Source organism: Spermophilus citellus (assembly GCF_964194105.1).
Source record: "Spermophilus citellus genome assembly, chromosome: 2".
Classification (NCBI taxonomy): Eukaryota; Metazoa; Chordata; class Mammalia; order Rodentia; family Sciuridae; genus Spermophilus; species Spermophilus citellus.
The window spans coordinates 211331190-211352653 of record NC_138183.1 but is presented as its reverse complement, the minus strand read 5'-3'; the positions used below and the strand labels follow the sequence as shown (position 1 = coordinate 211352653).

At 37.8% G+C, this 21464-nt stretch overlaps 1 protein-coding gene across 1 annotated transcript; it reads right to left on the bottom strand.

Annotated features, from left to right (window-relative positions):
- Positions 1-19670: 19670 nt before the first annotated feature.
- On the bottom strand, positions 19671-21464 carry LOC308642275 (14-3-3 protein zeta/delta-like; the record flags this gene model as incomplete). The annotated part of the gene is made up of 2 exons (XM_081281124.1): positions 21372-21464; positions 19671-20472 (listed from the first exon to the last, which is right to left on the bottom strand). Exon 2 carries the CDS (start codon positions 20343-20345, stop codon positions 19671-19673), a length of 675 nt encoding a protein of 224 aa, XP_081137250.1. The 5' UTR covers positions 20346-20472; positions 21372-21464.

Sequence of the window (21464 nt, the reverse complement as noted above, 5' to 3'; positions counted from 1 at the left end):
TTTAATGATGTGCATGCAGAAACCAACTGTAGACATTAAGGAACAACCTCTGAAGTAAATCATTAAGTCTTAAGTGAACATCACTTTCTGTTGTACAGGATTGAGCTATAGTGATGGTGTAGAGCTGTGTTTGAGTAAATTAAAGAAAAGGAATGCTGAGATTATCTTGCCTGTTTTAACAAGTATTCTTTATAACCTTATCAATATCCTATTTTTTCAAGGAATAGATTTCTTTAATTTAGGGTTAATGTATTCTATATGAACATATCTTTTACCACTTTGCAACTTTAATCTTTTCTCTATTCTTGGTAGAAGTTTTAAGGAAGGAAAAATAAGTAAGTATCACTCTTGAGATCCATTCCGAAATTTTTCTTTTTGTTACTAGTGTGAGATCTAATCCAAGAACCATTATGAACAGTCATGTATGTACAATGAAATGGTATGATGTCTTGGATTTGCTTCAAAATAGTCTTCAAAATAGGGGTAAGGGGTAGGAAGGTGGGATAAGTGAAATAAAATAAGATTGGCTATGAATTGGAATTGCTATAGCTGGGTGATGATTACATGGGGGTCTGTTACACTGCTGTTTCCTCTATTTTTGTATGTTTGATATTTTCTATTAAAGTTTTTAAAAAACAAATCACATGATTTTAAGCTTGAGTTTAATTATGAATAGTGCTTATTCACATAAGAATCAAACTATTATAATATTAAATATTTCTGAATTCAAAACAGTTGAAACCAACACAAATACTTGATAGAAAGGGTTATCAGTATATAACCAAGTATGTAAGAATTATTATCTTTGTCTCATTGTTGATGTCACATATGTTTTAGTGCCATAGTGTTATACTTTTGGGGCGGGAAGTTATTGGGGATTGAACTCACTCAACAACTAAGCCATATCCCTAGCCCTTTTTAGTATTTTATTTAGAGACAGGGTCTCACTGAGTTGCTTAGTGCCTCGCCCTTACTGAGTCTGGCTTTGAACTTGCAATCCTCCTGCCTTAGTCTCCTGAGTGGCTGAGATTATAGGCATGTGCCACTGCATCTGACCTACTGGTATCCTTTTACTAACAGAATCTCTTATTGTTAATTTTTTAAAATATATATATATATATTTTTAGGTGTAGTTGGACACAATAGCTTTATTTATTTATTTATTCACGTACTTATTTCATGTGGTGTTGAGAATCGAACCCAGTGCCTCACATATGCTAGGTGAGCACTCTACCCTGAGCCACTGTAGTCTGCTCGTAGAGTAGTAAAGAAAAGAAGCAGAATCATAGAGATAGAGATGGAAGTTTTTAAAGAGATGACCTATGTCCAATACTTATTCTTTGGGCTAGTCAGACCTACAAGAGTGGTTAAATGTTGTCCTTAGGGCTGGCCTAGGCCCAGAGCAACAACCACAGGAAACCAGGCAAGACTAAAAGAGTGGAAAGAGGAGGACACCTTGTGGTGGATGCTGCCAGCTTTCTGCTCTCACCTTATATTTGTTCATCAATCTGCTTTGTATTTCCGTATAGAATGCAGTCTGCATTGTTAAAATTTGATGATGGACCTTAGGTTAATTTTCATAAAGTCAAATTTGCTTAAATACATTGTTTAACAACTCAGGCAGCATCTGTAAGATAAAAGCTAAAGGGCTGAGGCTATAGCTCAGTGGCAGAGCACTTGCCTAGCACCTGTGAGGCACTGGGTTCTATCCTTAGTATCATAAAAATAAATACCATAAAAGTGTGTTATTCATCTACAACTACAAAAAAAATTAAAGAATACAAAAAGATAAAAAGATAAAGAAGCATCCCTGAGTTTCTAGTTAGTTTCCTAGCCAAAGATTTTGGAATATTAGACTACTCCTTATTCCATGATTATTGTGCCCATGTGACTATATTTTCTTCAGAGCTATATATTTCCCTGGACGTTCATGCCTGCAAACTTCTATAATTTAGCAGCACCATAGAGTAATCATTTTCATTTTACTCTAATTTTTCCTACTTTAGGGCCCTGACAAGGAACATAATTCTGAAAAAGGACCATGTTAAGTTGGAATTATACCTGGATGAGAGGATGTATACATCATCTGTGCTTTTTTGATTAGCTATGGCTTGGCTATGTGTGTGCATCTCTAATATAATCAAGTTGGAATTAAATTGAAACATAATTTACCTAAGGTTGTGATAAGACACCAGACTTAATTTTCCTGGTAGAAATGACCACCACTTGTGTGGAGTTTACTATTTGCCTGATACTCTATAACGATCTTTACATAGGTTATTTAATTCTACAATAATTCCAGAAGATGACTGCTACCATTTATGGAAATGGTAATTTATAGAAATGGGAAAATGAAGATTCAGAATGTTAAGTAACTTCTCCAAAGTTACATAAGTTGTAAGTAGCTGACCCACAGTTTGAATCTAGGCTTGCCTGGCCCTAGGGCTTGTCCTGTGAACCACTGTACTATACTTGCATCCTATAGGTTGACATGGACCAGATCATGAAAATGTTTACATATCACAGACTGCAGTGCTGCACCCCTGTAATCGAAGTGACTCAGGAGTCTGAGTCAGGAGGAGCATGAGTTCGAGTCCAGTCTCAACAACTTAGCAAGACCCTGTCTCAAAAAAAAAAAAAAAAGAAGGTCTGGGTTATAGCTCAATGGTAAAGTGCCTTTGTGTTCAATCCCAGTTATTGCTTCCCCCACCCAAAGTGGGGGAAGTGTTCATATGTGGAATATACAGCTGGAACATCTGCTTATTCTGTCTACTTCTTGAAGAGTTGCCCTTAATATACCTACATTCTTCCTTGTTTTCAGTGTGTGGTTGAGCAAGAGATTTATTTCTGAGTCAAGCTGGGCAAATCAGGTTGACTCAGGAGATAACTCCTGAAGATCATATATAACTTACAAGGGTGAGGGCACTCTGTGGGGCAGTCATTTATTGACTGCTATATTATAGGCATTATTCGGATCATTCGAGCACTGCATTACTGCTCAGCAACTTTCCAGGAAGACAACAATGAATGAAATAAAATATGCATAGAGGAAATACTGCTGTGGACAAAGAAGACAAAAATCTTGGCCTAATGGGGCTTGCATTCTAAATTGATGTGTAAGAGGAGTAGAGGAAGAAATGGGTCTGCATAGAGGGGTAAACAAAAGAGGTCATGCAGCCTATAGCAGATTGGATCATTATTCTCAAAGTTATCTCTGTGCATCTGTCCTTGCCATGGCTTATTAATGTATGGAGTGTATTTTCCCGTCCCGTGACTTTGAGCTGGGCCAAGTTGCTTTGGTCAGTAGAATGCTAATTTTTTTAGAGCTGAAAGTAGAGTGCTCTAATGTGCTTGTGTAATTTTACCTCTAATGTTCCTGTCATTCACTGTAAGAAGAGTATGACCTGGGTAGCAATTGGTCCATGGAAGATGAGAAACATGGAGCAAAACTAAACCCATTCTATAGCCTGCAATCAGGAGTCCAGCCTAACCTAGCTGAGTTGCCAACCTGTACACCGGTGAGCAAGAACTAAATACTTATTGTTTTGAGTCATTGAGTTTTGGAGTGGTTTGTTACACAGCATTATTGAAGTGATAGATTTCTGAAATAGCCTGAATGCAAAGCTGCATTACTGCTCAGCAACTTTCCAGCTCCATGTCATAGTTTTTTATGGGTCTCAGCAATAGTTCCTGTTTTAGTTGTCTGAAATATCCCTATATCTATAATTTCACTTACCGTGAGTTCCACTTGAGATGTAGTGATTGCATCCATTTCTTATTTTTTTAATATTATTTTTTAAAAATATTCTTTTAGTTATAGAAGGATACCTTTATTTTATTTTTTTTTTCATTTTTATGGGGTGCCGGGGATCGAACCCAGTGCCTCACACATGCTAGGCAAGCACTCTGGCACTGAGCCACAAACTGGGCCCCTAAATGTTTATTTTTAAATGGCACATAACAGTTGTATATCTTTATGGAGTACAGTGTGATTTAAGTAAATGTATTCAAACTGCAGTGATCAGACCAGAGTAATTGGTATAGCCATCACCTCAAACATTATTTCTTTGTGTTGGGGATATTAAAATTCTTCTCTACTAGCAGTTTTGAAATATACAATCAACTATTGTCAATCATAATGACTGTACTGGTCTATAGAACATTAGAAATTATTCCTCCTAACCAACGGCACCTTTACCCATTAGCCCTCTCTCTACCTCCTGTCCTCAACCTCCCCAGTCTCTGATTACCACTATTCTACTCTTTATTATGAAATCAGCTCTTTTCTTTTTGCAGTACCAGGAATTAAACCCAGGGTTGTTCTACCACAGCTCTATATGCCCTCCTTTTTAATTTTTAAAAAGTGTTTTAATTAGTTAATTTATTTTTTAAAGACAGGGTCCTGCAAGATCCAGGCTGATCTTAAACTTTTGTCTTCCAGCCTCCGTCTTCCCAGTCACTGGGGTTACAAATATACCCCACAAAAACTGGCTTGAAATCAAATTTTTTTAAATTTCCAGATGTGAGGACATACAATATTTGTCTTTATGTGCCCTACTTGCTTAATATGCCCTTCATTCCATTCTTTTTTGAGATTAAAAAAAAACTCTCAACTATAAGTCATAAGCCTAGAAAATATGAAAATGTCTGTGGGGAGGCATGGCAGTGAAAGTCCCCCCAATTCTGGATGCAGTGCAAGCTGTCCCTGATAGAAGGTTCTGAAGAGCCAGTTGATTCATGGCATGTGTGCCTAAACCACACACCTCACAGGACTGAGGAAAATGGTTTTGTTTAAAATATTGCAAAAGAAAACATCTGTCCTCTGTGCCATTACCATGGTGAGTTTGACTCTGAAGGCACTGAGAAATTTGGAAGTGTCACAGTTTAACTCTGAAAGCCTTATGAAGGAAGAGGGGATTGATGTAGGGGAAGTTTAGCAATAGAATCAACAGGAATTGAATATTAATTTGAGGCAAGGGAGAGGAGGAATGAATTCCAAACTTTTGGCTTGGGTGATCAATGGATGATGGCATCATTCACTGTGCTGGGGAAGTAACCCAGTGGGAGGAGGCATGGTACGGAGAGTGAATAGAAGATACGTTCGATTCTGAGCATGTTGAGCTTTAAGTATGTGTTGGACCTCCAAATGGAGAATGTCTAATTTCCATATGGACCTGGAGCTTTAGTGAGAAAATGGGGTTAGAGATACAAATTTAGGGTTTACTACAAAATCCCAGGGAGCACAGATGTTTTAAGAACTGTGTCATCAAGAGAAATTGAGGTTGTACAGGGAAACATTGGACTAACTTAGGAGGTTTACAGTCTCTGACTGGATTCATAAGGAAACAACATTGAGAAGTTGTAATCCAAAAAATCAGCCATTTTCACCTTCCAAATTCTCCTAGAACTCACTAGAAATAGCTCTGTAAAAGATTGGCATCTGACACTGAAAATCACCAACCTGTTACAGAAAGACTTCCTCTACATTTCATGCCCACATTTAAGCAAGTATGCATAGTGAAAAGTATACCTTAAAAAAAGGCCCATTGTATGTGAAATATGATTTCAACTAATAAGTTAAAATGCATAGACTATTGAACAGAAATAGATCAGACAATAGTGGTGAAGGGGGGTGGGCATTGATCAAAGGTTACTATAACTGACCAAAGTCACTTAACCTTTCTGAGCATCCTCATGTATAAAATGGAGGTAAGCTCTGCCTACCTTATAGGATTATTATATTAAATGAATTTTTTTAAAAAAACACTTTGGAAATTGTTAAAGACTGCACATCTCGCATAACAAAGGAACTTCCAAATACTAATGTTTTGTTTCACAGAAATCAATTTCCAGGCGCCTCAGCAAGGTGATGTTTGGTGTTAAAATGAATTGATTGATAACTAGGTTTTCAATGAGATCTGAAAAGTCTCAGAAGTCTTAAAGTTCTACAATCATGTTTGTTTTTCTACTAGAGATAAACTGAATGAAGGTGTACCTTACTCCATGTTTTACTGCAATGTGATTTGTGTCAGAACATCAGTAGTTCTTTAGCTATACTCTTAATATATACCTCTTTGCTGCTTCTAAATACCTTTCTTTGTGAAATGATTTTAAATGAACTTTCAAATGCCAGCTTCCTGTGTTCCACTACTAAGGCTACAGCATATATTTATAAAAACTTTTCTGCTTGGTCAGATACTCTGTTAATTACATACTAACCTTGTATCAATATTGGGCTTGTTAACCTACAGGCTGTTAGAAATGGAAACCTTAACAGACCATCTGCCAAACACTGCCATTGGAAATGCTTCTCTCTATTACTGTAATGAAATCACTAAAATCATTTCCTGTTCCCAGTCCTTATTCAGATCTTCTATCTACTGTCAATAAGAGGATATTAAAATGCTCAGGAAAGTCCACATATCCTTTTCATCCTGGTCCTCAATGAAGCACATGGCTTTGTGTTTTAGTGATGGAAATAATAAATAATCAATGACGTCAAGCCTATTGTAATAAAAGAAGGTCGCTTATTAAACTTCCTTTCTCCAGCTGTTTTTCCTTTGACATCATGGGATCTGTTTATAATGACTTTTATGGGTTCCCCCCTTATATTTACAGTTTATGTGATTACATGATAAATTGAAGTTTTGGAAATAGTCTCTTCACAGAAGGGACACCTTCCTGCCCAGACCCAATGTGCACACAGACTCTGACAATGGGAGAATAGGAAGAAAGAACAAGGTGACTTTCTGTATTTTGGAGGAGTTTGCCTTCCTCAAGTATGGGCTTGCTTCCAGGAAGGAGTGTATGTTCAAAGTACAGTGGCAGGGCAGTATATTTTAATCATCGCCCATAATTCAAATGGATGCATATACCATGGCTTGGTTATGTCACTCAACTCAACAGGATCATATAGTTTTAAGTGGTCTTTGTTGACCCCATACCATTGGAGGAACTTGGCATCTCTAGAAATTCACTCTTTCTTTGTGACTGTAATTTGGGAAGCATGGTGGTCTTTATAATTCATGAGTGTGCTTTCTTCAAAGCACAACTGATTTTGGACTTTTTCTTCCTACCTGTAATAGGAACAATTATTCACTTCACCAATTAACAAGCCCTTCTGGAGGAAATTTCTAAGTCCTTTAATTCCCTCATTGCAGAGAAGTCTGTATACCTGTCATCATAGGGAGAAAATAAATCTATTGCTGTTGTGGACCTTGGAACAAAGTTAGTAAATTAAATTCTTGAATTTCTATTTTTAGTTTTGGACAAACCAACAAGTTGTTTGTCCTAATTGACCTACAGAAATTATTTCAATATTTGTGATTGTAGTATTCATTATTCAAAGCAATTCAAAGACTTGCTCCCAAATGCACCCCTTTGTTTTTTGCCCATATTAAGTGATACCAGATGATCTTTAAAATTTTTTTTTAAAAAATTTTAGTTATATATGGACACAATACCTTTATTTGTTTATTTTTATGTGGTACTGAGAATTGAACCCAGTGCCTCACATGTGCTAGGCAAGTGCTCTACCACTGAGCTACCACCCCGGTCCCCAGAATGATCTTAAAGATGCAATTTCACATGAACTTTGAGTCTCTTAACAATAAGAATACTATATTTTTTTTCTCTTTCATCCTATTTGAACATGTTTTAAGCTATTTCTTAAGGGTAGTTGTGGGAAAGCACACAATATCCCAGAATGGTTCACCCAGTACTTGAGGATTATTTTGTCTTTTAGGAAATTGCTTACTCCTAAAAGGTTATACCCTGAGCAAGGGAAACCAGGAGGCTCATTCTGCAGAAGCCCTTTGGAGGAACGTGCCAACTGCTCCGTAACCATGAGCTGCCTCTCCTTTGATGGGGAGATTAATAGTTTCTATAATCATATCATCCTGGTTGTTCTGGGTTCACAGTTTACTCAGACTTGAAAGAAATGGAAGTTAATTGAAAAAGAAAAAAAATTCTTCCTCTCATTTCCTCTCATCTAGAGAGGGGATGAGCAAGAGATTCAAGTATTTATTGCCAATGGAAGTCAAGATATATATTTCCTTTTGCAATTCTGGATTTAAAGAACCAGAAGAAAGCAGTTAGATGGTGGGGAGGAAGTATAGGCACAGGAAGAAGGGTACAGGTGTGCCTAGATAATTCCAAACCCTGAGCAGTGGTTTCCTGTGTGGACTTGAAAGATTGTCCTATGGAGCGGTGGTCATTTGGTCCTGGGAATAAGTGTGGAGGCAGGAGAGGGGGCATTTATAGTTGATATGATTGTCATTAGAAGATCTAGGTTGGCCTAGGGATTTTTATATAATGTCTGTACCAGAGAAGCTTCCATGAGCTTATTTGCTACAAGTTGTAGTTTGTAAAATATATCTTTGTTTAAAATCAATCTTTCTGGCTCTAAAATTTGAGCTCGAGTTTTTCTTTTTTAAGACCTATCATCACTCTTGACAAGTCTCTCCAGTTACATGCTAGTACTGCTGACTTCTGTTGCTGTGGAGAGTTTCAGTGGGCAGGAGATGGGTCTCTGTGGGAGAACTGGGATGTTAATAGAACATAGGTTTTGTGAAGAATGTGGTATACTCAGATTAGCTTCCAATATGTGATGATAAATGCTTTGTTGAAGTTTATTGAACTAGTAAGAGAGAAACCTGAACTGTAGATGAACATTTCTCATTCATTTATTCATTCCACAATCTGCTGTGATTTGAATTTGCCATGTGTTAAAGCATTGTGCTATCAGTGGTGTTGAGGGGGTGACAATTCAAGGTAGGAAGGAAACTAGTTAATAGCTGTTCCATCAGTTTCTGAAAGCCAAGGTCCATGTCACTCCCCCTGAAGCAATGTACTTTCACTCCTTCAAGTTATATGCTGATTAGAACTTTGAGGTTCCCTTAAGACTAATAACAACTGTAAGCGATATACAGGTTCTTCCGTGGGTGAATATCTTCCTGCAGTGTAGTGCAGCCCAATTCTTTCGCAACTGCTCACCTTCCAAGAAAAAAAAAAAAAAAAACAGCAGATAAATGCTTGCCCTCACTACTCTTGTTGGACTTAACTAAAAAATTGCCCCTTGGCTTTCTCCCAATCCATCCTAGGGCTTGCCACATCTCCCCTCCAAAGGGAGGCTCCAATATTTAGCTATCCTGAGCTGCCTTAAATTCTCACAAAATGTTAGTTCTGAGTCAAGAGTTAGTGGACATGCCAACAAGTCTTTCATAGCAGGGCATGGTGATTCTGCAGCAGAGGTAGGAGGGGAGAAGCTGATCCAGGAAGCTAGAGTTATGATATGTATGTAAGAAACTCAAGGGAGCATGGTGGATCCTCACCTAATCCAAAAAAGACAAAATGGTGAATTTGCATTAGCTGAGGAGATAGCCTGAAATGAGGTGAAGCAACTAACATTCTGGAAGCTAGACTAGAGTTGGGAAGAATGTAATCCTCTCACACTCCCCAGAAGTCTCATAGCTACCCATCTCCTCCATACACTTGATCCCATCTTCAGGGGAAGCCATTCAAGACACTAAATCCTTTTTAAAAAAATTGAACATGGGGCAGCTCTTCAAGGGTCTGTATTGGATCAGAGTAAATTAAACTGAATTGGATCTTTGGGTTATTTTTTTGCTACTAACAAGGGTTCCAGATAAATATCTAATTTGTTTTGGGAAAACCAAAGCTGTTATTTTTTCTTTCCACATTTGAGTAATAGTATGAGTTGAATTTTGAGACCCTACAACATGGGGAAAGTGAAAAAGCAGATGAAGTTGCCAAAGTTTTAGTAGTTAAGTCCTTACAGACTTCTTTGGGAATCTCTACAGGCAGATACACTCAGTATTCCTCCATACACATGCATTTATTTCCAAGAAACAAAGATGAAAGCAACAGGTTTTTTAAAAAAAAAAAACCAGATTTTGTTGTACTTAGGAGCCTTGCTGACTGATCTTTTCTTTCTCATTTATACATCCAACAAGCATTTACTGATTGCCAACTGCATATTAGGCACAGTGCTTTATGCTCGGATATAGTGCTGGCATATGGCATGCTCCACAAGTGTTAAATAAGTGAAAACCATGCTCCCTATGCAGAGACCAATTTCCCTGAAGCAAATAAAGCTTAAGCGTAAGGCAGTGGTTCCCAAATTTTGATGTACATTGGAATCACCTAAGGATCTTTATAAAGACTGATACCTGGCACCCACCCCAGACATTCTGATTTAATTGATATTGGGTGCAAACCGGGAAGAGGTTTTTGTAAACACTCCCCAAGTGTTTTTAAGGTTCAGAAAAGATTGGAAACCACGGGTTTAAGACCTCATACTAGCTGAGGCTTCTTCTAAGACCCTGCAAAGTGCCTAGCAATTTAGGCCATGTTTGGAACTTCCTCTGGGATTTGAAAGCTTATATTCTTTTACTTAAACAGGGTCCCTAAATTGAATAAGCTTTAGGTACCACAAAACATGTATCTGACCTTTCCTTTGCTGAGGTGGTCTTAGTCTATGAATTGGATACTTACTTAGCCAGCATGAGCTTTTTCAGAAGTCCAACCTGGCTGTAAGATGCAGATTAAGTCCTCTCCTGGCTACAGTCACACAAAAGCTAAATGCTTACGAGCAACAGATGTCACTTTTTATGATCTTGCCTCCTTTTTTGGCCTGTGACCTTCATGGTGATTTTTGAAGTGCTTTTGAAAGATACATCACTGTAGAGTAGAAGAATTAGTTGCTATAAATGGCAGCGTTCTGTAATTTTTCTGATGTTGCATTATATTGTTTGAATTCCATGGCATTTTCAGTGCAAGGCCTTTGTAAGAGACATCTTATAGTCCTTTTCTGTGTCCCTGGAATTCTGTACTTCACTGTCCCTCCTACCTTTCCTGGAGGTGACGCTTATGCCTGGTGATACTTATGACTATGATTTAAGGCTCTACAGAATTTGTTCAATGATTTTATTACGGTGGCAAACAATAACCATTTCTGCAGCACTTGTGGGCTGCTTGGCAGACAAGTTGGCTATGTGTGGAACTTCCTTTTCTGTACCTTTGGCCAGGTGTACACCTAGGAGTGGGCTGAGTGACTCAATGGGCATGAATAGCCTGAATAGGAAAGGATGGAGCTCACCATGTGGGAACCCATGAGAGGCTCTAAGCAGAGTTTTAAAGTGGCTCTGCATTCACTAATTGACCATGTGAGCTCTATTTACCCATATACTCTACAAAGTACAAAGGCTGATCTGAGGTGCTTCAAGACTTCCTTTTCCTGGCTGTGCTTTGCTGTGAGTTCTTTTGGACCTTTCCATGTACCCAGCATTGCTTAGCAAGTCACATGTAGGTTATATACACATCCGATCAGTGGCTTTGTTGCCACAGTGGAGCTAGTAAACTATTCTGATACCTGGAAACCTATGATTAACCTCTTCCAGGGTGAGGCCCAATACATTAATTAGTTCTTATAGGGCCTTGTGCATGCTAGGCAAGCACTCTTATCAACTGAGGGTGGTGGGTTTAGTTCCATGTAGATAGAATTTTCCCAAAGATGAGAGGAAGATCTTTCTCCTCTGTCTCTTTAGAACTCGGGGCTGGCATGCTTTGTCTCTCCACATGGTTTATTTTCTTCTTCTCTCTCTCTCTCTCTCTCTCTCTCTCTCTCTCTCTCTCTCTAGGTACCAGGGATTGAACCCAGGTGCGCCTAACCACTGAGCCATATCCCCAGCCCATTTTATATTTTATTTTGAGGCGGGGTTCACTAAGTTGTTTAGGGCCTTGTTAAATTGCTGAGGCTGGCTTTGAACTTGGGATCCTCCTGCCTCAGCCTCCCAAGCCACTGGGATTACAAGCATGTACCATGGGGCCCAGCATATTTTCTTTTCTTACAAATGGTCACATGTGGATTCTCTCACAGTTTTCCTGATTGCCAAAGAAGCCCTGCCATACTACCTTGAGCTCAGTTACAGAAACAAAGGAGAGATGTACATCATCAACTTGCTCAATTCAGCTAGACATGGTGGTGCCTGCCTGTAATCTCAGTGATTTAGGAGGATTCAAACTGGAGGCCAGCCTGGGCAACTTAGTGAGACATTGTCTCAAAACAAAACAAAAAAACCCCACCACCCTCAGTTGGTAGAGTGCTTGCCTAGCAAGCACAAGGCCCTAGGTTCAATTCCCAGCACTGCAAAACAAACAAACAAAAACAAACAACCCACCACCAACAACAACAAATAAACAACAACAAAAACCAAAACCACCAATGCTGGAGATGTAGCTCAGCAGTAAAGTACTCCTGAGTTCAGTCCTCAGTACTACCAAAAAATAATTTTTTGTTTGTTTATTTTCCCTGATCATTAATTAGACAAACGGTACTGGCTTTGCTTTTAGCAGCCCCAACAAATGCTGTTTGACTTCCTGTAGAAGAAAAGACAGGTTGCACTGAGTGAGAAGGGAGACAATGCCTCTTTAAACAGCACAAAGCAAACATTAAGACAGTAGCAGACATTGAGGGAAATAAATTGCACCCAAGCACTAGGGCCTATTTCTGCAAGCACAGTTGATTCTCATAAGCTAGCCCCTCTCATCCTAAAAATAGGATAGCTATCTTCCTAATGATTCAGAACACTCTATTTCCATAGGTCAAGGCATTTTCTCACACAGCTATTAACAAGCTGCACTGTATAATTACAGGGGGCACCATTCACTTTTTCATCTAACTGAGGCATCCTGGGCTTAGTGGATTAGGAGGTTTCTATAGGACCAAAGTTAAGAATTAAAACCTGAAAAAAATAAAAACAAAAAATCCTTTGGGATCTTTCTGAAACTTCTTGAAATTTTACAGTAGGTTGAGGTAAAAAGTTTCCTGGTCTAAGAGAGACTTTGTCTTTTGGTCTCCCTCTGTCATTTGCTGTGTACCTTTAGGCAAGCTCTTATACACAGAAGATGGAAGGCTTGTCACAATCTGTACTAATTGGGCTGTTTTGTGCTGTAATGTGTTGGAAATGACCAACATTTCTTGGACTGATGTGGTAAAGCAAAGGTGTTCAAATGATAAACAGGGTTTTCTATTGTAATTTTTAAAAGTGTGATTGAGAATTGAAGCAGATTTGTAATAAAACTTGCATATGTTGTATGTAAACAGACTTGTATTCAGCTCTTCCCATAAAGCCATTGGGTATTATCTGAGTTGAGTACTCACGGAAGACATCATGTTGTGAAGATTACTATGCCCTTTGGAGAGGGATTTAGTAGATTTCGATCTTGAGGACTCAAGAGATTATGTCCCAGCTTGATCTCTGAGTCCTTCATCTCTTGGCCTCATCAAATTAACTTCCACGTGAACATGGGTAGAATACCATATGGCCTCTAATATCTGAGGTGGAGAAGCAACCTCTGCTTCTTACTCATAGGCACATAAATTGAGCTTTGACTTTTCTGATTAAAGACAATGGAGTGTTTTGTTTTATTATCACGTCGTTCATTTTTCTCTCACAGACTTGCTCGTTTTTGTATTCATTCATTCCTTCTCAACAAACATGTAAGGAATAATTTATTTTTTGAGCACCTTATCTCTAACAAGCATTATGCAGAGCCTGAGCCACAGAGAAGAAAGGCACAATTCTTGCCCTGAGGGAGTTTATATCAAGGAGAAGACAAATCGAACAAATAATTATGATGCCATAGATAGAAGTAAACTTAGGGAGCCTTCTCGCTGTGGTTGTGGCTCGGGGATGGTTGTAACTTGTACAGGGATCACCTTCAATTAAATGGTGAAATCTAAGCTAAACACATAGTGATCAGCTTCAGATTACTCATTACACTTTCTCTCAGAAAAAGTGGCATGAGGAGAAAAGAAAGGCTCAGGGCTGAGAGAGAACAGCTGGTTTCTAGTTCACATCATACCATTTATAAGCCCTGGCAGTTTAGACAGGACACTGAACCATTTTGAATCTTAGTTACTTTAAGGACCAATATCAAGAATATAAAATGAAAAGTACTATATAAATTTAAGAGATTCTTATCAGAAAAACAAAAACTATTTGCTGCGCATACATATAAGCAACCTAAATAGCTTGAGAATAATCAGCACAACTTTTGCTTTGAACTTAGTTTTTTCCCTGAATGGACTTTTCTTCCTCCAGAAAAGATTTTTTTTCTTAATCCAATCCCAAGATAATTAACATGCATTTCAGACTCTCAATTTGTGTGTAACATATCATCAACATCTCTGTAGATCAGCCTGAGAATAATCTTGCAGAGAATGAGTCTCCCGAGATATTTCACTGTGTGGCAAGGCTACACATTGCTTTGTCTTTACAGCACACAAAAGAAGAAAGTTCTTCTCCATATTTTTCACATTCTGTATACCCACATTTGATATATTATTTAATGACTCAATGCTAAAAATTCAATATGAATTTGCTATCTTAGAACTATAACATCTTGGGATTGTAACTTTTAAAAACTGCACAAATCATGAATATTAGTGTTACTTTTCAAAACTGCATAATCTTTGTGTAAGGATTCAGGTAAAACCTATTTAATCCATCATATGTGATTAAATCCTTTACTAAAGGATAAATACTTTTTTTCTTTTGGTGCTGGGGATTGAGCCAAGGGCCTTGTGCATATGAGGCAAGAACTCTACCAACTGAGCTATATCCCCAGCCCAAAGGATAAATATTCTTAAAAGAAAAAAATCTAGTTTTATATTCTTTTCAAGAGACAAAAAACACATAACAAAGGCATGGATAAAGAAAAATGAGGTAAGTGATAACAAAATAGAAAGCAGGGATTATAAAACAAAGAATAGACTTCAAGGGGAAAAGCACTAAAGCAACACAAAGACAGAGAATGTGAATGATGATATTTTACAATGTTGATTTTCCACATTTTTCATTATTCTAAATGCTTTATAAATACAACTCATTTAGTCCTCATAACAATGCTAGGAGATTGGCATTTTATAGATAGAGAAATCAAGTCCTGGAAAAGCTAAATTGCCTGAAGTCACACAGCTAAGTAAGTGGCAGGACTGCATTTGGCTCCACATTCCTATATTATAAAGGCACACATAAATAGATCTTTATATTCTATGGGAATAACTCTTTGCTCTTCATGTCTGGTTCTTATCTTCCTGAGCTGATGGGAAGACTGTACTTTACAGCTCTTTTGCAGTAAGGAAGGGTGATGTGAATCGTTGTAACCAGTGAAATGAGATCAGTTATTGTCAATGATTTAAATACAAAAGCATTTAAAGGCTGGTATTGCATCTCAGAATTATCTTTTGGTGACAGCCAGGGGTTCAAATGGCAGAGCCATTTAGATGGAAGTTTCCTGAATCCCTAAGTAACCATACAGAGAATCATATGGTGAAGAGCTGCCCTGGAGAGTCACTCAATGCATGTTGGACTAGAGCGAGGAAGAAGTAAACATTTATTGTGTTATCATAATAAAGGGATAATTGGTCACTGCAGGATTGCTTGCTCTATCCTTATTAGAACATACTAATCTACTAATGGAAAATTCATACTCTCCGAGTTTAATGGGACATCCATAAAACTAGATGATGCGATGAGCCACAAAGAACATCCTAGTAAGTTTCCCCAGGGAAAAGTCATACTAGCACATTCTCTGACTTCTGTGAAATAAAGCAGAAAAATACACACACACACACACACACACACACACACACACACATGCACACATTTTTGGCGGGGCACTGAGTCTACGTTGCCCAAGCTGGCCTGAACTCTTGAACTTAAGCAGTCCTCCTGCCTTAGCCTGCCAAGTAGCTGAGACTATAGGTGTGCACCATTGTACTTAACTTTATACACATGTTTTTTAAAAAACGAAAACCAAGAGAGAGAAAGAGAACCAAAAGAATATAACCACATGGATAATTTTCTAGGAAGAGAATAAATACTAAAATTAAACCCAGGAAGAGGTAGAAAACCTTAAAAACCTAATATTCACATTGAAAGTCAGCAAAAGAACTAATGCTATTTCTCTCAAGAGAACAGAGAATAGTGGGAAATTTCTTAATGCTGCAAAGATAACAAAACCCTGTTAATAAAACTGGATAAGAACAGTCCACACAAAAAAGGAAAACTGTACTCCAAACTCATTAGTATGGATGCAAACATTCTGGACAAATTACAAATAAAATTGTGAAATTGCAAGTAAATTTCAGCACATATTAGAAGATGTAAAAAAAATACACATTAAAGATCATGGCCAAGATGAGTGTATCCCAGGAAGGCAAAGATGATTTAACATTGCATATTTTAAAAGAAACCCATGTGATCATTTCAGTAATGCCAACAACTCATCTGATAAGATTTAACATCTGTTTCTGAAAACACTCCTTTAATAGAAGAAAACTGTTAACATAACTGCAGACATGATTCTTAATTGAAACATTAGAAATATTCCCATTAAAACCTGGAACAAAGCAACAATATTTTTCACATTGTTCTAATAGCTTCAGCAAACACAAAAGGATAAAAACAAATTGTATAAGTGTGGGTATTTTTTTAAAGGCCAAATACTATCATTTTTTTCATTGCTTATTTTTCATTAATTGTATAAAGTAAAACTGAAACAAAACTGTGAAACAAATATATATTTTATGCAATTATTGAAAAGCAAAACCATATGCATCACCCAGCTTAAATAGAACTTTACCAGTCATCCAGAAGGCCCTCCAGATGCCCTCTCCATTATAACTTTTGCTTCCCACCCCCAGAAAAAAAATACTACTGTCCTGACCTTTATCATAATCACTTACTTGGGAAGTGCCATTAGTTTTTTTTGGAGGGTGTATTTTCAGATGATATAATTATATACCATGAAAGTCAAGAGCCTTGCTTGACTGGTCTATTAGAACTAATGAATGCAGAAGAGTCAACTCCTGCATTTACTCTCCTACTTTCTTAATTCATTTTTCTTCGGTCTTACTGGATCATTCTCTGTCTAGTTTATTTGATCTTTAAAAAACAACAAAAATTTAAAAACCAACCCTCCCTTAAACCCACATTCTCCTCCACCTGCTATTATCTTTTTCTGCTCCCTTTTACAATGGAACTACTGAAAGAGTTGACATAATTTCTCATGTAAATGGAATTTTCTGTGCTTCCTATTACTGAAGTTGTTTTTGTTGAGAATCCCAGTGACTTTCCTGTTGCTGTTTCTAGTAGTTGTACTTCTGTCCTCAACTTTGAAGCAGCATTTAAGGCAATCGACAGTGCCTTACTTCTTTTTTTTTTTTTTTTAAAGAGAGAGAGAGAGGAGAGAGAGAGAGAGAGAGAGAGAGAGAGAGAGAGAGAGAGAGAGAGAGAGAGAGAGAGAGAGAATTTTTAATATTTATTTTTTAGTTCTCAGCGGACACAACATCTTTGTTGGTATGTGGTGCTGAGGATCGAACCCGGGCCGCACGCATGCCAGGCTAGCGCGCTACCGCCTGAGCCACATTCCCAGCCCCAGTGCCTTACTTCTTAAAGCAGTCTTCTATTGGCTTCTTTGACAATACATTCACCTGAGTTTTCTCCCTCTTTGGGTCCCCTTCTTTATATCCTCTTTTCTTGTTTCTCTTCTTTCTATTCTTGTCCTTTGAGCCTTGACATGCCCCAAGGTTCAATACTGGGCTTCTTTCTTATCTCTCAATTTATTTTTCTCCCTGGGAAATTTCATCCAGGCTGGTGATCTTTATATAGTATCTTTATATATGATCATAATACCAGTGACTTCTAAATTTATATCTTTGGCTATGATCTCTTTCTGATTTTGGACTCCCATTTCTTAATGCCACATGATATCTTCATTTGGATATCTAGGAGACATCTCAAATCTAGAAAGTCCTAAATAGACAATTTTCTCCTTCCTGCCAAGTTCTTCTCCTTCCTCCCAGTCCTCATTTTAGTAAACAGAACCATAACTTACCCAATAGACAAAATCATTCTTGAACCCTTCCTTTACATCTCCTTGTCCTGCCATTACTAATACTATTAATTCTATCTACAAGGCATGTCCTCAGTTGAGCCTCAGTTTTCTTCATCTTATTGCTACCCCCATATCTGCCATCATGTCTCAACCGACTCCATCAATAGCCTTTCAACTGATCTTCCAGCTTGCACTCCTACTCCTTGCCCCGCACACTGTCGTTGCCATAGCTAATTGCCAACTGCCCAGCTTGGACCTGGGAGGAGAGATATGGGTATGATTTGGGGTCCCCCTAAGCTTCAGCATGAAAGGCTGATTTGACTGTAAGGACAAACAGAAAAGTTATAAGGCATAAAACATCTTAAATGAAGTTATTAAAGACAGATGGAAATTTTTGATGGCAGCATTGCATCTAGCAGAGTTAATATCTACAATGCTCTTGTATCAATAAGAAAAATCAAGAAATAAGACATTGGTCTGAGGTTGTGGCTCAGTGGTAGAGCACTTGTCTAGCATGCATGAGGCACTGGGTTCTATCCCCAGCACCATATAAAAAAAACTAAACAAAATAAAGATATTGTTCCCCTGTACAAGTAAAAATATATGTTTTTTGGTTTTTTTTCCATTCATAAAACTTTTATTCCACTTACATGAACTTAACACACGGGTTCTTGACAATTATGCTTGATTGTTCATGAAAATTTCATAAGACATTAAACAAAGCTAGCCATCATCTCAAGTTATTTCCCTGTTAACTATTTTTACAGCACATGCATGTTAGGCAAGTATAAAAAAAAAACCTAAAAAAAGTTAAATACATGGATTTTGTTTTGTTTACTGCTGTGCTTGACATACATGAAGTAATGGCTATCAAGCAATTTATTTTTACTGCATCTTTACTTTTATATTTGTTCTTAGGTTGCCTAAAACATTTAAATACAAATAAAATGTGTAGCAAAATTAATGAAAGCAAGCAGCAGGTACTTTACGAATAATGAAATGTGAACCGTTTCTGCCCTCATTCAGAGTAAATTGGGTCACAACTTTGCCTAAAGGAGCACTTCTGCCGCTGTAGTCAAAGCTGTGCACACTGACTATTCCACAGAAACACAAGATTCACACATGTAGGATCCATGGGATATCTGTTTCTACTACAGCCTCATAAGTGCTCCAAGCATTAAAGTACCCACAATAACTACATCTGTGACTGGAACCAATGATCTCTTTTATTCCCCACCAGGACAAACCAATGTGTAGACAGTTTTCTTTGCTTAGACATGGAAGCAGTTTTAACACTGGCCCTAGTGAAGCCACAATGTACCTAAAGTACTATGTCAAACATTTATAAGTCATATAAAAAATTCCACATCTCCATATTGGCCACCTCAAGATGAAAACAGATAACTCCCTGAATGTTAACTGGCTCTACTCCCCTAATATTAAACATAAAAACCACATGAGAAATATAGAAATTCAAATAGAAGTAACATAAAACCTGTCATAAATCATAACAAAAAACTATTTGTAGGACAGCATGGATGACAAATGGTCAACTGTGTAAATTTTATTATTTTTTTTAATATCTATTTTTTAGTGTTCGGCGGACACAACATCTTTGTTTGTTTGTGGTGCTGAGGATCGAACCTGGGCCGCACGCATGCCAGGCGAGCGCACTACCGCTTGAGCCACATCTCCAGCCCCATGTGTAAATTTTAGAATGAGGCAGACAAAAGTTGGGAGGATGGTTAATTTTCCCCTCCTTCTCCTGCTTTAGCTTCGTCTTCTTGGGTATCTGATGTCCACAATGTCAAGTTGTCTCTCAGAAATTGCATTATTAGGTTGCTGTCTTTGTATGATTCTTCACTTAATGCATCAAGTTCAGCAATGGCTTCATCAAAAGCTGTCTTTGCAGGAGAGCAGGCTTTGTCTGGGGAGTTCAGAATCTCACAATAGAACACAGAGAAGTTCAGGGCTAGACCCAATCTGATAGGATGTGTTGGCTGCATTTCCTTTTCACTGATTTCAGAAGCTTCTTGGTATGATTGTTGTGACTGATCCACAATCCCTTTCTTATCATCACAAGCAGCAACCTCAGCCAAGTAACGGTAATAGACTCCTTTCATTTTCAAATAGAAGACTTTGCTCTCTGCTTGTGAAGCATTGGGGATCAAGAATTTTTCCAAAAGAGACAGTACATCATTGCAGATCTCTCTTAGCTCAGTCTCAATTTTCTCTATGTATTCTCGAGCCATCGGTTGCTTTTTCTCAGCACCTTCCGTCTTTTGCTCAAAACTTGAGACGACCCTCCAAGATGACCTATGGGCTCCTACAACATTTTTATAAGCAACTGAAAGAAGATTCCTCTCCTTGTTAGACAATTCAGCTCCTTGTTCAGTTACAGACTTCATGCAGGCTGCCATGTCATCATATCACTCAACCTGCTCGGCCAGTTTGGCCTTCTGCACCAGCTCATTTTTATCCATGACTGGATGTTCTGTGTCCAGAGTGGGTGGCGGCAGACAGACAGGGACTCAGCAGTCTCTACAACTAAAAACATTTTTTTAAAAAAAAAAAAAGCAAATAAGGAATTCACAGGTGAACAAATGTCTAAAAAATTCTCAGCTCTACTAATAAACACTTATTTTTGCTAGTCAAATTACCAAAAGTTAAGGAGATTAATAACATCCATGATTGACAAGGATGAGGATGTTGTTTTATAGTCTCTCAAATAAGTTGGTATAACCTTTTTGGAAGGCAATCTTACAGTATTCCACATCTGGGTATCAGTTCTACAGAAATTCTATGATGAATACATGAGTACCCACATATTTGAACATAGGTTTTATCATCCATTTGTCATTAATTCAAAACATTTCTTTTTTGTTTTGATGAGGTCTATGTTGCCCAGGCTCTTCTTGAACTCCTGGACTCAAGCAATCTTCCTGCCTCAGGCTTTCTGAGTAGCTGGAACTACAGGTACCCCAATAGTGCACCTGGCTTTCAACAAATATTTAATGAGAAAGTTCTATGTGCCTGTGTGCCAGGAAAACCAGGCTAGCCAATGAAGATTTAACAGATGGGGGGTGGGTATGAATATGGATTCCTTCTCTGTTGGCATGAACAAATAGCCACACAAATAATTGTATAATAACCACTGTTACCAGTGCTCCTTATATAGTAAAAGGGCAAAGTGTGAAAAAGGGGGAGATAGGGAACCTAATTTGGATTGGAGGGTAGTCTTGGTTGAGGGAAGGAATTGACACTAACTGAAAATCTAAAGGTTGAGAAAGGAGTAAACCCATGTCAGACTTCTAACCTCTAGAACTATAGTATAATAAATATGTCACTAAATTTGTGATAATTTATTACAGCAGCAATTGGAAACTGGAAACTGATAATTCCCTAAGGACTACATACTCTCTCTTCCTCAAGTGTCTTTTATTTACCTTTTCTAGAACTCCCGTGGAAATACTTTTTACTCTGTGACATCAGTTTGAAATTAGGAGCCAATTAAATCGTTCTAATTAAGCAAATCTATA